Raw genomic sequence first — 14,519 nt, 5'->3', positions numbered from 1 at the left:
ATCACCGTATTCGTTTGACCCGCAAACCAGCGCGTGCACTTCTCCTGGATATTAACATCGCAACACTTTGACAAAATGACAACAAAAAACATATGGATGCGCTCTTCTCATCTCCTCGACGGCGCGCTCAAATAACTCGCTTCCACCTTTCCACTTCAGTACGACTCCCAAGGCTCGTCTTACATGATAACCTGCGGCGTCTCAACGTTTGCCGAGATGGTCTTGTGCGGCAAGATGCTTCCTCCATTAACGTAAACCTCGTCAGACACCGTAACATCATCACCAAGCACACTAACATTCTCCAATCTAGCCCACCTTCCAATCGTCGAATGCCATCCAACAATGGTAGATTTAACCCACGCGTGATCCTTGACACGAGTTCCATCGAGGAGAACACAGCGCTGGAGACGGACACCGTCGCCGACGACACAGTTGGGGCCAATGACGACGTTGGGTCCGATACGACAGTTGGCACCGATCTTGGCGGTGGGGTGGACCATGACGTTGCCGCCGTAGACGTAGTCCTCCTCGGTGCTTGCGAGAAGGTTGGATTTACGGCTCGCGAGGGAGGCAAGATAGAGCGTGGTTCCGGTCAAGTAATCCTTGGGCTGTCCAACATCCATCCAGTATCCCTGCAAATCGAACGTGTGGAGCTGCTTGTCGGCGACCATAGCCGGGAACGTCTCCTTCTCGATCGAGGTAGGGCGGAGGGAGATACGCTTCAGGACGGAGGGGTTGAAGATGTAGATACCGGCGTTAATGCGGTTTCCGACGAATTCGACGGGCTTCTCGACGAAGCGCTCGATGAGGGTGGTATCGGGGTGCATGACGACAACACCGTACTTTGATGGCTCGGAGACCTTGGTGACGATGATCGTACCCTCCGCACCGTGGGAGCGGTGGTGTTCAACGAGGTCCTCGAAGGGATAATCACAGATAACATCCGAATTCAACACAAAGAACGGCTCATCATTTTTTCCCAGAATCTCGGCTGCCAAAGCGAGGGGACCGGCGGTACCCAATGGCTCAGTCTCGACGGAGAAAGTGATGGTGACGTTGTATTCTTCTTCGAACTTTTTGAGTGCCGCGACCATGATTTCGGGACGGTAGTTGACGGCGAGGACGATGTCCGTTACACCGGCGGCAGCGAGAGCTTCGATTTGGTGGAGGATCATGGGGCGGTTGCCGAATTCGACAAGGGGTTTGGGAAGGGTGAGGGTAAGTGGACGGAGACGGGTACCGAAACCGCCGACGAGGATAAGTGCTGTGAATACATTGTCAGTATGAGTGCAAATGACACAGCATACATCCCGCTCAATTGCTCTCTCCCATCACGTCGTCGCGTTGCATTCCGCGGAGCGCAAAACCAACCGTGACGTGACACGCAACCAAGACCCCTCCTAACACCAATTGCACATACCCTTAAGACCCATTTTGCTGCTATGAACCTATTATTTCCAAACGATTGACTGTCCTCTTCAGGATTGAGATGGTGGTGGTTGTTCGTCGACTTTTACCTCAACGTCCTTAGAGTATTTGGTCTTTCGACGTGGCAACTCATGCGGCCTTATGCCTCGGTGGCCCAAGTCCGAACCAAGGCGCGAATAAGATGCGTGTTAGCTGAACCCCGTGCACATTCCGCAGTTTATGTGACGCCAAGAGGGTAGAAGATTAACGTTTTGAGATGGTCATTCGAGGAATGGAAGCGGGACGTTTCAGCGTGCGTGGGGCCTCGAGCTCGAAGCGGGCAGAGAGGGCGATGAGAAAGGGAGGCAAAGGGCATCCCATCGGGTCTCAAACACCAAATGCGGCATCCCTTCCGGTTGACATCTCCAGTTGCAAACGGCTGCCAAGATTAGAGTTTACAGCGAACACAAAACCGCCAGGGCCAGAGCCGGGGCCGCGCCCGTGACCACAGCGGCTGTTCCCCGCGAACGACACGACGTGGACGAAACAAGCATCAAGATAGGGAATGAGAATCCAATAACGCCAATACTCGTACCGTATCCTAAGTAATCGTACATTTCACTCTTATGCCGTGCAACCTCGGTTGTGGGAGGAGGCCGGTGCGCACTTTCACCGAGCCAAGATAGCGTCACGTGATGTTAACGTTGCTTTCCAAGACTCCCCCTTCCACTCATCACGCCCGCAAAACGCAAATCCAGCATCCAGCACCATTGCGAGCACCTTCTCACGCCGCAGCTTCACCAATCTTCGTCGGCCCGTTATCCAGCGGTGCATCATCCACGAAGTCTGGTACGCATTCGTCCCTGAGGTAACTTGGAATACCACCAACCCCCACCTCCTCCTCCCCGAGCTCATCCCCAAGCGCCTCCAGTTCCGCATCCAACTCATCCTCGTCAATATCCTCCTGCAAATCATATGACCGTCCCATGATACTCTGTAGCTCATTCGATTGTTCGAGCAAATCGGCCATCTCATCATGTATCCGCTCAATCTTATCAATATTGAACGATTTATACTGCCGTTTCATTTCTTTGTTGGCAGTTTGCATAGCGTCAACACTAACCATCATATTCCTCAAATTCTCCGTCGTCAACGCCGTTTGCTCCATATTAAACGTCTGTTGCTGCAAGGTATCCAACTGACTCTCATACAGCTTTTTCTGACGCAGGACTTTGATGGCTTTTTGTTTCAGCGAGTTCTTGCCTGGGCCGTCGCGGAGGCGGGACATGCGGTCGCGGAGGACGGAGAGTTCGGAGTCGAGTTTGCGGATTTTTACCTCGATTGAGTCGATGCGGGAGTCTGTTGCTTGGATTGCGTCTGTGATGGAGGGTTTGGGTGCCTTTGTGCGTGAGGCTCCGAATATTCTGTTCATCGTGCTTGTTCTCGTGGGGTGTATGCTGTTGTCCTGGGTGTATGCTGTTTGGTGTGGTACTTTCAGCTCCCGCGTAATCACAAGATACCGGTAAGGCTTCGTGCCTCGCGCCTACGGCCAGGGCGCACGCACACGCAGCAGTCCCCAGCGCACGCTACACCCAACGCACCGGCACAGTCGCCAGTCCGCCTCTGGATACACACAGCCAATTCCCTCCAGCTAGGACGCCAGCATACACCCGCCGACCATGGCATTCTGGAAGTTCGGCTTCGGCACGAGTATCAGCACAATCGAATCCCTCCTCGACAAACCCGACTGTACCCTCGAGGACCTCCTAGACGAAGATGATTTGCTCCAGGAAACTCGAACGCACAACACCAAACTCCTCGAATTCCTGCGCGATCCAGTCGTGTTGGGGAAGTTGTTGGGATACGTGGTTTGCGAAGAAGGAGACGAGAAACAGAAATTCAAGTATTCGTATGTGAGTTGCGAGGTGCTGAGTTGTGAGGTGTGGAGCATATGTGAGGCGGTCATCGAGAATCGCGAGTTGTTGGAGACGTTCTGGACTTTTTTGGATCGGCCGGCGCCGTTGAATCCGTTGCTTGCGACGTATTTTACGAGGGTGAATGAGCAGTTCTTGGAGAAGAAGACGGAGGATGTGAGTTTGGAAATATGGGAGGGAGTGTGTTGGGGTGAATGCTGACGGTTGAGGTAGATGATCCCGTTCATCCAGTCGATACCGAATATTGTGGAGAAGATGCTTCAGCATATCGATACGCCGCCAATTATGGACCTCCTTCTCAAGATCATTTCAATGGACAAGTCGGAAGCGGGCGCTGGCGTTGTTGATGTACGTAGCTCGGCATGTTTGTCTATCTGGAAATACTAACGGTGCATACAGTGGCTCCACGACTCCGGCCTCATCCCCAAATTCATGGCCAAAATCGACCCTCATCAACCAACCGATACCCAAACCATCGTCGCGGACGTCTTGAAAGCCATCATCGCCATCTCCGCCAATGCCGACAACCAAGGCGTCATCGGACCTAACTCTCTATCAAGGGAACTGGTAAGCGAGGAAACTGTGAACAAGTTGGTGGATTACATGCTTCACCCCACCGCTCCCAATTCAACGACATGTCTGACGAACGGTGTGTCTATCGTCATCGAGTGTATCCGGAAAAACAACTCGGACTACGACCAGGTCAATTTGGTTCAGTTGTACGAAACCCATCGACCTGCGACGCCTCGGGATCCGATTTACCTCGGTACCATGCTCGCTATCTTCGCTTCCAAGATCCCCGAATTCCAGGGTCTTCTATCTACGCCCAAGACAGTCCGCGACGCCATCCCCACCGCATTCGGCGAAATCAAACCCCTCGGCTTCGAGCGGTTCAGGATTTGCGAGTTATACGCCGAGTTACTGCATTGCTCAAACATGGGCCTCCTCAACGACCCCCGCGCAAACTCCATCGCCAAAAAACGAGACGAAGAACGAGAAGAGTACATCGAGCGCCGGCGACGAGGCTCAGCCGTCTCCGCGAAACGGAGGTGGGGCGGCGGCGATGGTGATTCAGATGATGAGTTACGAGTCGAGTTCGTGGAGGATGAGAATGAGGAGCAGGAGCGGGCACGGACGCCGGAGGCGATGAGTCCGGCGAGTTCGAGTGGGGAGGGGGAACAGACGCAGATTGAGGAGGTCGAGGTACGCTCGAAAGGCTCCGAATCGTCGGGGTCAGAAAATGGTGAGGGCTCGGCTTCGGAGAGTGAGGAGGAAGAGGATGAGGAAGATGATTCGAGTACACCACGGATGAGCATCGATATCGGTGCCTCCGCGTCCGCACTCCAGGAGTTCTTCAGCGATGACGAGTCCGAGGGGGAGGAGTTGAAACTCCAGGATACGGTCGTGGGGGATATGCTCAAGATGCAGTTCCTGGACCACGCTGTCTTGCCCACGATCCTGGATTTGTTCTTCGAGTATCCTTGGAATAATTTCCTGCATAATGTTGTGTATGATGTCGTGCAGCAGGTGTTGTTGGGGAGTATGGCGAGTGGGTATGCGAAGGAGTTGGCAATCGACGTCTTCGGACGGGGACGAATCATCGAGAGGATTTTCGAGGGGCAGAAGAGGAGTGATGATTCCAAGTACCGGTTAGGGTATATGGGCCACCTCTTCCTCATCGCGGACGAGATCGTAAAGCTCACCGAGCGGTCACCACCTGAATCCCTCCCCCCCATTATCGCAGAAAAAGTCACGTCAAAGGAATGGCTGGAGTATGTCGAGACCGTTATCGTGCCCACCCGTGCACGGGAAAACACGATGTTGGGTGGTGTTAGGCCGCCTGCGCCGAGTATTCCAGGGATGACGGAGGGGGGTGTGGATAATGGTGTGTTTGAGCAGATGGCGACGGATATGGCTGGGATGAGTATGGAGGGGGAGGAAGGGGTGGAGGGGGATGAAGAGGGGAGTAGGTTGGGTAGGTTTGGGGGACGGTTGGAGGATGATGATGGGGATCTTGGGAATGATGAGGTAAGTCATCCGTTGAGTTGAGGTGGTGGTTGTGGGGAGTGCTAATGGGGATGATGTAGTTCGCGAGATATATGTCCCAACAAATCACGAACGACCTCCCCGATAAATTCGGATCCTCGGATGAGGACGAAGATGAGGACGACATCATCGATTGGACCTCGAATGAGACGGGGGAGTTTGAGCCGAGGGGGTATCACCACCAGGGTCTCCAACCTCGAGGTCACGGACGACCGGAAGATTTCGAGATCGAGAGTTATTATGAGGATGACGATGGTGAGGACCCGTTCGGTGATCCGGCTGTGCCGCTTGATGTCGAGGAGGGTATCGATATTGGGGAGTTGGAGCCGGAACAGATTGAGGAGGCTGAGGTTGAGGAGTTGCAGAACGTATGCTCAATCATGTCGTAACGTGGATCACAAGCTAACAGTTGATTTTGGACAGAGCTCGGATGAAGAGGTTTTCGTGGATGAGGCGGAGGCGGAGGTGGAAGGTGCGGCACGGAATACGTTCTCTATGCCCGATGTCGCGAACGTGGAGAGATTAAGTGAAGGAGTTTCAGCATATGATGCACATGTAGCCCGCCACTGAGTATGAGTCTTCCTTCTTTTTTTGCGTGGGACCAGCTGCTGCGGGGCATGCGGTTGGGTACAAGGATATCCGTACAATGGAAATGTACAGGGACATTTTCGGAATGGATTAAAAGAATACACCAGTATACCCTTCCTCTCATGAATTCAAGCAGGACGTCGATAATGGAGTACGCACGGCATGAATTGACGTCTGCACTCACACTGTGGATATTTATCTACACACCATTCAAATGGAGGCACATGCCAGGCGAGATGCAAAGATTCATGTGGTAAACGGCTGGCTATCACTGGAAATGTCAGTCTTCACTGTCGTCCTTGCTTTCATCTTTCTTCAAAGCTTGCAATTCCCTCAATATCTGATGAGAGATTCCCGTGACACCCCCCTTTATCGCTGTCGCCTCAAAGCATTTACGTGCAATCTCCCGTAACATTTCTCTGATTCTAATGTCTGTCTCATGACCAGAGCGAGCGAGACACACCATGCCAGTATATGTGTGCAACATCGGATCATCTGTATAGGATGGATCAGACAGTTTCCTTTTGTGTCTGTTAGTACTCAGAAAATCAGTGGATGCAAACGGAGACTTACTCTTCCATTTCTTCCTGAGCAATACTGTACTCCTTTGGGTTGTGTTGTGCCCTCTCAATTCTCAGCAGTATCAATGCTCTGAAAAAGGTTCGAGCGTCCAGTGCGTCCTTGTTTGCATTAGACAAGACAGGATACCTGATGCACATCCTTTTGAGGTAAAGAGGGGCCTTATCTGGTCGTGCGTGTTTGAGCACCTCAAGGCCAATACCCCATATCTTTTTGAAATTGACATCTTTCATGCGAATCAGGACGGAGAAGGCTTTGTACGCCCGTTCCCAATCTCTCCGAAGCAACGAGACATGCATAAGGGCAGTGAGAGCCGTCAGGTGACGCTTTTGCAAGGATCTGGTAGTAGACATAGTTGGTAGTTGTATGAGGTCTGGCGGGAGGAGATGCTGTCTCAGATCTGATTCGTCCTCCTTCAGTTCGACTTCGTCAGTTGGATCAATGACTTCATCCGGGAGATCAGCAAGTTCTGATTCAGGCTGTTCAGCTAAGGCAGATCGTTCATTGTGCACGTCTTTTTCATGCTCCACGGCGTTATCTGAGATATGTGCTGCGCCAGTTAGGTCATCCGAAAGGATTGTAGACCTCTTCCTCTTCCCAAGACTTGATCTGAACGTGGCAGGGACAGCAAACATTCACTCGTGTGTAACTGCTGCGTTACTATAAAAGTATTGCCAACAGTCGCAGCACTCGCAAATCGGTCAGAGAACCAGGGGTCCGTGGGACTCGAAGATCGACAATCGCGTAGGGATAGTAGAACTCGAGAATTGTTCTGTTCTCCTTCCGTCGGTTTTTGTGCCGCAGCGTGTAACGTAGACATGCAGATCGACACCAACAACGGTTGCAGTGGAAGTGTACAGGGGTGTTTTCGAGATTTGCTTGATAGAATATGTCAGTATAATTCTCCTCCGGTAATCGTTGTTATCATTCAAATGCCTGACCGGTCATAATGAGCGATCTGGTTGGTTGATGCAGCAGCTTACATTTCAGGGCGCGGGGAGTTACGAACGCCTCGAGATCAACCAACAAAACTCTATCCACCGATATATACCAGCAAGATGTTGCGGTCAACTGCTGCTAGGCGTCTTGCGGCTGTCAAGGTCGTTGCTCCCGTTTCCCGGGTGCGCGCTCTTGCCACCGTCGCCGATGCGCCCGCAAAGAAGACCTCCGGCTTCGGTTTGAAGGACCAGGACCGTATCTTCCAGAACCTCTACGGCCAGCATGGATCCGACCTCAAGTCCGCCATGAGGCTCGGTGACTGGCACAAGACGAAGGAGATGTTGTTGAAGGGACACGACTGGATCATTTCGGAGTTGAAGGCGTCTGGTCTCCGTGGTCGTGGTGGTGCCGGTTTCCCTACCGGTTTGAAGTACAGTTTCATGAACAAGCCTGGATGGGAGAAGGATGGTCGTCCTCGATACCTCGTTATCAACGCTGATGAGGGTGAGCCTGGAACTTGTAAGGACAGAGAGATTTTGAGGAAGGACCCCCACAAGCTCGTTGAGGGATGTCTGTTAGCTGGACGTGCGATGAACGCTACCCACTGTATTATCTACATTCGTGGTGAGTTCTACAACGAGGCGTCAGCTCTTCAGACCGCTATCAACGAGGCGTACAAGGCTGGTATGATGGGTAAGAACGCTTGTGGATCTGGATACGATATGGAGATGTTTATCCACCGTGGTGCTGGTGCCTACATCTGTGGTGAGGAGACGAGTTTGATTGAGTCTATTGAGGGTAAGCAGGGTAAGCCCAGACTTAAGCCTCCGTTCCCGGCCGATGTCGGTGTTTTCGGATGCCCTACCACCGTCACCAACGTCGAGACAGTCGCTGTCGTTCCGACCATCTTGAGGCGTGGTGGTGCCTGGTTCAACGCTTTCGGTCGTGAGCGTAACTCCGGTACCAAGCTTTTCGCCATCTCCGGTCACGTCAACAAGCCTTGCACGGTCGAGGAGGAGATGTCTATTCCTCTCAAGGAGCTTATTGAGAAGCACTGTGGTGGTGTTCGTGGTGGATGGGACAACCTTCTCGGTATCATTCCCGGAGGATCCTCCGTCCCTGTGTTGCCCAGGCACATGTGTGACGATGTTTTGATGGATTTCGATGCGTTGAGGGATGTTCAGTCTGGTTTGGGTACGGCTGCTGTTATCGTCATGGACAAGTCTACCGATATCGTCAGGGCAATTTCCCGATTCGCCTCTTTCTACAAGCACGAGTCCTGTGGTCAGTGCACGCCTTGTCGTGAGGGTACCACTTGGCTGCAGAAGATGATGGCCCGTTTCGAGAACGGTAACGCACGATCAAGAGAGATTGACATGATGTGGGAGTTGACTAAGGAGATCGAGGGTCACACTATCTGTGCTTTGGGTGATGCCGCCGCATGGCCTGTGCAGGGTTTGATTCGTCACTTCAGGCCGGAGTTGGAGAAGAGGGTTGAGGATTTCGCGAGGTTGAATGGTGGTGAGGCGTTTGCTGGTGGACACCTCCCAAACTCGGAGAAGATGATGGTGCAGAAGGACACCCTGATCGCTCCTGGACAGTAGAGGAGGGGATCCGAGAGTTTGTAAACTAGTAATATCTTTTAGAAAAGCAAAGCGTTTGTTTTCTCATTGAACGGTCTTGTTAGTTGGTTTTTTTGTGCTTGGTATATCAATGGTTTCTATTCATTCTTGTCCTTTGCCTCCCAAACTGCTCGCGAATCATGCATGCGTTTCCCACGGATGCGTTTCCTTGAGCTTGCTGAGGCAAAATGCCAGACAGACAGTCCGGTAGTCTCAACCTGATATGATTAAGACATATAGCTGTGTATCTTACATACGATTAAGCCTTCGCTTTCGCAGCTTCCACAATCCACTCACTCCTCGTAACAAACCCAAGCACCGTCTCCGCATTAACCATACACGCCGAATGCGCCCCCTCCGGACTCGTCGTCGCACAACAATCATCAATTAAAACTGGATCGAAACCTGCATTCAACGCATCCATAAAACTACTCATAACGCACTGATCCGTATTCACCCCTGCAAATAACAAGGTCGTTATCCCACGCGCGCGAAGAGTATCTTCGAACCGCGTGCCGGGGAATGCGGAGATACGGAATTTGTCAATGTGGATGTCGGAGGGGTGAGCACTGGCGGCGAGGTCTGGGTGGAGTGCGGCGGACCAAGAGTCTTTGACGAGGAGAGGGCCGAGGTCGTTCGGGAGCTCTTGGCCGAAACCGAGGAATGCAGCAGCTTTGGGTGCATCGGGAAGATGGGCACCGGTTGAGAAGATGCGGAGGGTACTTGGGGGGACTCCGTCCAAGTTTTCCGGGATACCCCAGTTGACCCACACGACCGTTCCGCCAGCTTCACGAAGGGCGGAACAACTGGCCTTGATTGGATCAATAAGATCTAGCCCACCACGCCCACGCTCGAGTTTCTCGGAGATGAAGAAGTTTTGCATGTCGATGACGACCAGCGCAGTGCGCGTAGGTGCAATCCTGAGGTTTTGAGAGGTTGTGCGGAGGGTGATCGAAGGATGGCAGGAGGGATACCCACGGGTTAAATCATAGGTGTTTGAGGAGGAGCTGTAGGTCCAGTGGTTTTCCTCCGTGCCAATCTGGAAAGGTTTGGCGGTTTCGGCAGGCATTTCTGGAGCTTGTAGAGTAGTGGAGGTTTGTCAGTCGAGACGTAGAGGTGTGTTGAATGATAGTCATGGCTTCATCGAACCCTTCATTGCAACGGCCCGCAATCTGGGGCCTCGCAATCCTTGCAACACGATAGCCGAGACAGCCGATAGTCCCGAGCACACGAGCACGCTCCAAGTTCTATCCTCGATCGCGAAGCAGCAACGTCTCTGACCTGCAACGGGAAAGAACACAAAAATCACCGAAAGACATTAAAACAAAAAAAAGATATGGTGACGAAGACGAGATTCGAACTCGCGCCCTTTCGGACCGCGGGATTACTGGTAGTAACCTTAACACGGCGCCTTAGACCGCTCGGCCACTTCGCCTGGAGATGAAAGGTTTTATCAACGAAACAACTGGATAATCAGTCCACTCTCCCACCCTTAATTGGGCGGCTCACAGACACGCGACTCTCCTCTCCACCAACTCCAGAAGACCCTTGACCGCGATAACGATGAACCTCGCATACAGCAACACAACAAACAACATCGTATTCACCATGGATCACCAATCCCCGATGACCGCTTCTCCTCAGCAGATCAATCAAGGTACAGGGAAGACAGCGGAAGCAAATATTGAGCGGAGTTATGGGCCGCAGTATCCGAAGATACATACGAGGCCGTATGATTACAATAACGTGGGCGAAGTATTTTCTTGGAAGTGGGTCTCCATCATCATCCCTCTCGTTCATGACTAAACGCCGATCTATGGATAGATACGAAAACCGCCGTACCTTCCAAGAAATCCTGCCAGGGGTTTTCCTCGGCCCCCTCTCCTCAACCCGCGACCTCCCCCTCCTCCAATCTCACTCCATAACCTCCCTCCTCGCAATCCGCACCTCACAAACCGCCGCACACCTAATACCACGTCCACAACAACACCAACTCTTCCGATGTTCGTACATCGACCTCGGAAGTGTCGAAGACGGACACGGATGTATCAAATGGTTCCCAGTCTGTAAAGACATGATCGACGCAGAATTACGAAGAGGCGGAAAAGTCCTCGTATACGATACCGACGGGAACACCCGCGCCGCAGCCTTCGTCTGCGCGTACGTAATGGAAACACTTTCCCTCCCCTTCGCTGCCGCTGCGCAACTCGTGCAACAAAGACGATTCAGCGTGGTCCTCGATGACGCGATCAAATTCCAGTTACGAGAATATGAGCCGTTGTGGGAGGCGAGGAGGATGATTGCGGGACATGAGTATACGGATACAGAGTTGTTTCGGACCAGTCGGAGGAGGAGAGTGGGGAGGTGGGAGAGTGAGGAGGAGACGGGGGAGAGGGACTTGGAGGAGGTGGGGAGGGCTGGGGAGGCGCCGTTTAGGGATGCTCAGGAGGAGGGTGGTGGGGTGAACATGGGAGCGGAAGATAGGGATGGTGATATGGAGATGGAGATGTGAGTTGCCCATCGGGTGTGGGTGGAGGTTGTCGAATATTGAATGGAAGGTCATCCGGGGCGAGGTGAAAGTGGGAGGGACAAGCAGGCTATGTCCTCCCCTCGTCCATCGTCACCGTTACGTCGCACATCGAGAAGCAAACAATTCGTCGGCACAAGTCGTCGGTGTCGTCGTCAAGCAAGTCAAGGTCAGGTTTTTCTCATCTTCTGGCGTTTATACTCCTTATGCAGCGTCATCGTTATTACTCTAACTATAGCATAGTTATTGGCACTTGGGATATCCCTAGGCCTCGCCGTCTACGTCGTTGTGATCTACGTGTAGGGCATCCAACGGACTGTGGAGATGCAATGGGGATACCGTGGCCCAAAAAAGTCGGCCGCGAGGGCCGGCGAGGAAGCCGGTCAAGTTAGAAGTTGGAAATTCGCTGAAACGATTTGAAAAACGTCTTATTTAAAACAAAATAAACGCATCTGTAAGAGGACAACTCCCTAACTATAGTAGTCGCGGGGGTCCTTCCTGAGTGCTCCACGGGCTCCTCGAACACCCCCTCCTTACCCTCGCAAGTAAACCTGAATGCCTTGTATGACCCCCTTTTACATCGTAAAGGTCCTTCACCCTCTGGGGCATCGATTCAATGAGCTTCCGGAGGTATTCGAGCAGAATCTTTTCCCAGTCCTCCAACATCCATTCCCATAGTTCATCCAGGTCTTTTGCAAACCCAGCTCGCTTTTCCAGGCGTTTGGAGATCAGGTACCACAACTCCTCAATGGAGTTCATATTCAGGTGAGTATGCCGGCCAGGGTAGGACTCTGTATCCCTCCCTTTCGTAGGATTCTTTGCAGTCGGGCGTGTGAAACTTGGCGTCGTTGTCATGTTGCATTGTGAGATTGATGTCGGCTTCTCTGAACTCCTGAAGCTTGGCAAGCAGAAAGTCTTCAACGAAATCACGCATCATCACGAACTTGTGGACCGTTGGGACCTCTGAACGAGCGAGTTTTGTGGCCCCCCACCAGCACATTCTACCAAACACGAAGATACTCCCACCACCAGAATGCATCCGAGGAATGAATTTATTCTCCCTAGGAGGATCCCCATGCCACACATAGACCTTTGCAACATATCCTGGCCCAGAACGCTGGAATTTCAATTCGTCAGTGTAGATGATCCGCATCCAGTCCTCGTTCCTCCAGTGCAAGTGCTCCTTTGCCCATTGGTAACGCCTTTCCCGAGCCGCAGTCGACAGAAACGGTTTCCTCTTCTGTGTAACACACTTTGCTCCGCGTTTGAGCAGTAACAAGCGTACTGTCTCTGCTGAGACATCCCTTTGGTGACCATGATTGAAGGCAGCAGCAGCTTCCACAATGTTGTTGTACTTCCCTGTGCGGACGCTGCGGGTGAGCTCGTTCCTTATCGTGTTTGGAAAGGGTCTGAGGGCGTCCAGAACGAGGGCTGTCGCGGTAGGAGGCTGTCTTCCACTAATGGTTAGTGATATCTTGCAATGTCCTTCTCTTGACAAGACACTGCTGCTCAATATTCTCCTTTGGGATTTCGGCTTTTGTGAGGGCCATGATCTGAGCACGACGGTATGGTCTCTCTTCATGCGAAACCTCGCTGTATGGGATGTCTTCGTTGGGTGTGGGGGTTGAGAACACGGTGCTCTGCAGATAACCATATTCCCAGATATGACATCACCAAGTGGTCAGAACAAGTCAGAACAGGCTGAGAGTATGTAGAGTAGTTTAAAACATTGTCTTTTATATCCCCTTGAGTTCCTCTTGATCTATCTCCTTCAATTTTGGCAAGTTAAAATTCTACGCTGGTCGCGTCTGACTTTTCTGGTAGTGAAACCTCTACAAAAGACAATCGTTTAATTTCCAATTGCACGGTTGCCATGGCAATTATGTATAAACATCGATTATCTTTTCGAGATGCTCGAGCAGGGTCGTAAAAATAATTGCTCGAAAAATAATCGCCTACGTGCGGGCGGATGCGCCCAATTAGGAAATTTCTGCAGGTATCACTCAGGGTCTGCGCATGATCTGCGTAGACACGTTGCTCAACCTGCCTCAAGGCAATCTCACCACCATGGATATTCACGTGAGCGGGAGCTAACCGAACCGCCTGCTGAAAAGGGTCTTGATCATTCCACACCCCTAAATCTTCAAACCACACCCCCGCGCGCCGAAAATTGAGAAGATCAGAGCATAACAACCACACAAAACAGCATTAAATTCAGCTGTAGGAGACAGAAATGGATCCTCCACCTGATGCCTCTTTCCCTACCCTGGAAGAGCTCAAGAATTATGCCCAGGCCTGGGCCAAGCCCCGTGGCTATGCCATTGCAACTGAGCGATCCAAACCCGGCAAAGTATGGCTAAAATGTACCCGTGGCGGCGAGTATAGAAATCGCCATAATCTTGACCGCACTTCCCGTCAGCGCAAATCAAACCACAAGGCCCAGGGCTGCCCTTTCAAGCTTGTTGGCAAGCTCTCTGGGATAACAGGAGATTGGGAGTTATCGACAAAGAACGGGGAGCACAACCATGAGCCCGTAATCGATCCCACGGCACTCCCCCAGCACAGGAAACTCACAGCCACCCAGATCAAAGACACTGAGAGGATGACGAAGGCAGGTGCGCTGCCTAGGACTATTGCCGTGGCCCTACGCGAGGACCCGGAGGGCAACCCAGACTTTTTGCGCCGCAACATCTACAACGCCAAGCGCGACCTTCGCGTCAAGAATCTTGCCCGGCGTACACCCATTGTTGCCTTGTTAGACAAACTCGAAGAAGAAGGCCTGCCTTTCCGGAAGAGGGTGGACAACGAAAATCGCATTACCGGCCTAATCTTCACCCACCCACAATCTATCAGTTTCACGAAACGCTTTCGAAATGT

At 52.2% G+C, this 14,519-nt stretch overlaps 11 protein-coding genes and 1 non-coding gene across 12 annotated transcripts; 4 read left to right on the top strand and 8 right to left on the bottom strand.

Moving 5' to 3' along the window:
* Positions 1–179: 179 nt before the first annotated feature.
* On the bottom strand, positions 180–1,489 carry SAICODRAFT_18967 (mannose-1-phosphate guanyltransferase; the record flags this gene model as incomplete). Its single annotated transcript, XM_019166039.1, has 2 exons — positions 1,421–1,489; positions 180–1,264 (listed from the first exon to the last, which is right to left on the bottom strand). The coding sequence occupies exons 1-2, from the start codon at positions 1,431–1,433 to the stop codon at positions 180–182; spliced, it is 1,098 nt and encodes a 365-aa protein (XP_019024603.1). The 5' UTR covers positions 1,434–1,489.
* Positions 1,490–1,967: 478 nt separating this feature from the next.
* On the bottom strand, positions 1,968–2,839 carry SAICODRAFT_79782 (uncharacterized protein; the record flags this gene model as incomplete). Its single annotated transcript, XM_019171171.1, has 1 exon — positions 1,968–2,839. One exon carries the CDS (start codon positions 2,837–2,839, stop codon positions 2,192–2,194), a length of 648 nt encoding a protein of 215 aa, XP_019024602.1. The 3' UTR covers positions 1,968–2,191.
* A 200-nt stretch (positions 2,840–3,039) lies between these two features.
* On the top strand, positions 3,040–5,776 carry SAICODRAFT_92006 (SAPS-domain-containing protein; the record flags this gene model as incomplete). Its single annotated transcript, XM_019171782.1, has 4 exons — positions 3,040–3,497; positions 3,555–3,689; positions 3,741–5,369; positions 5,429–5,776. Exons 1-4 carry the CDS (start codon positions 3,087–3,089, stop codon positions 5,774–5,776), a joined length of 2,523 nt encoding a protein of 840 aa, XP_019024601.1. The 5' UTR covers positions 3,040–3,086.
* A 429-nt stretch (positions 5,777–6,205) lies between these two features.
* Positions 6,206–7,369, bottom strand: SAICODRAFT_79778 (uncharacterized protein). The gene is made up of 2 exons (XM_019171169.1): positions 6,549–7,369; positions 6,206–6,496 (listed from the first exon to the last, which is right to left on the bottom strand). Exons 1-2 carry the CDS (start codon positions 7,187–7,189, stop codon positions 6,256–6,258), a joined length of 882 nt encoding a protein of 293 aa, XP_019024600.1. The 5' UTR covers positions 7,190–7,369; the 3' UTR covers positions 6,206–6,255.
* Positions 7,370–7,590: 221 nt separating this feature from the next.
* On the top strand, positions 7,591–9,210 carry SAICODRAFT_30166 (NADH-ubiquinone oxidoreductase 51 kDa subunit mitochondrial precursor). The gene has a single exon (XM_019167611.1). It carries the CDS (start codon positions 7,613–7,615, stop codon positions 9,095–9,097), a length of 1,485 nt encoding a protein of 494 aa, XP_019024599.1. The 5' UTR covers positions 7,591–7,612; the 3' UTR covers positions 9,098–9,210.
* SAICODRAFT_30165 (Isochorismatase hydrolase) lies at positions 9,199–10,268 on the bottom strand. The gene has a single exon (XM_019167610.1). The coding sequence runs from the start codon at positions 10,182–10,184 to the stop codon at positions 9,375–9,377; it is 810 nt and encodes a 269-aa protein (XP_019024598.1). The 5' UTR covers positions 10,185–10,268; the 3' UTR covers positions 9,199–9,374.
* Positions 10,269–10,455: 187 nt separating this feature from the next.
* Positions 10,456–10,550, bottom strand: SAICODRAFT_t62. The gene has a single exon. It is a non-coding gene; the product is annotated as a tRNA-Leu (tRNA).
* Positions 10,551–10,723: 173 nt separating this feature from the next.
* On the top strand, positions 10,724–11,627 carry SAICODRAFT_7191 (phosphatases II; the record flags this gene model as incomplete). The annotated part of the gene is made up of 2 exons (XM_019170723.1): positions 10,724–10,884; positions 10,940–11,627. 2 exons carry the CDS (start codon positions 10,724–10,726, stop codon positions 11,625–11,627), a joined length of 849 nt encoding a protein of 282 aa, XP_019024597.1.
* Positions 11,628–12,110: 483 nt separating this feature from the next.
* SAICODRAFT_30163 (uncharacterized protein) lies at positions 12,111–12,436 on the bottom strand (the record flags this gene model as incomplete). Its single annotated transcript, XM_019167609.1, has 1 exon — positions 12,111–12,436. A coding segment is annotated over exon 1 (209 nt), but the record flags the coding sequence as incomplete, so codon positions are not given.
* Positions 12,437–12,451: 15 nt separating this feature from the next.
* Positions 12,452–13,117, bottom strand: SAICODRAFT_30160 (uncharacterized protein; the record flags this gene model as incomplete). The annotated part of the gene is made up of 2 exons (XM_019167608.1): positions 13,049–13,117; positions 12,452–12,710 (listed from the first exon to the last, which is right to left on the bottom strand). A coding segment is annotated over exon 2 (230 nt), but the record flags the coding sequence as incomplete, so codon positions are not given.
* SAICODRAFT_30158 (uncharacterized protein) lies at positions 12,641–13,313 on the bottom strand (the record flags this gene model as incomplete). The annotated part of the gene is made up of 4 exons (XM_019167607.1): positions 12,641–12,706; positions 12,896–13,012; positions 13,101–13,248; positions 13,277–13,313. Coding segments are annotated over 3 exons (302 nt in total), but the record flags the coding sequence as incomplete, so codon positions are not given.
* An 814-nt stretch (positions 13,314–14,127) lies between these two features.
* Positions 14,128–14,409, top strand: SAICODRAFT_40960 (uncharacterized protein; the record flags this gene model as incomplete). Its single annotated transcript, XM_019168647.1, has 1 exon — positions 14,128–14,409. A coding segment is annotated over one exon (282 nt), but the record flags the coding sequence as incomplete, so codon positions are not given.
* Between the last annotated feature and the right edge of the window lie 110 nt (positions 14,410–14,519).

The sequence above is a fragment of the Saitoella complicata genome, assembly GCF_001661265.1.
Source record: "Saitoella complicata NRRL Y-17804 unplaced genomic scaffold SAICOscaffold_10, whole genome shotgun sequence".
Lineage (NCBI taxonomy): Eukaryota > Fungi > Ascomycota > Saitoellomycetes > Saitoellales > Saitoellaceae > Saitoella > Saitoella complicata.
The sequence above is the reverse complement of the archived record's forward strand: the minus strand, read 5'-3'. Positions and strand labels throughout refer to the sequence as shown.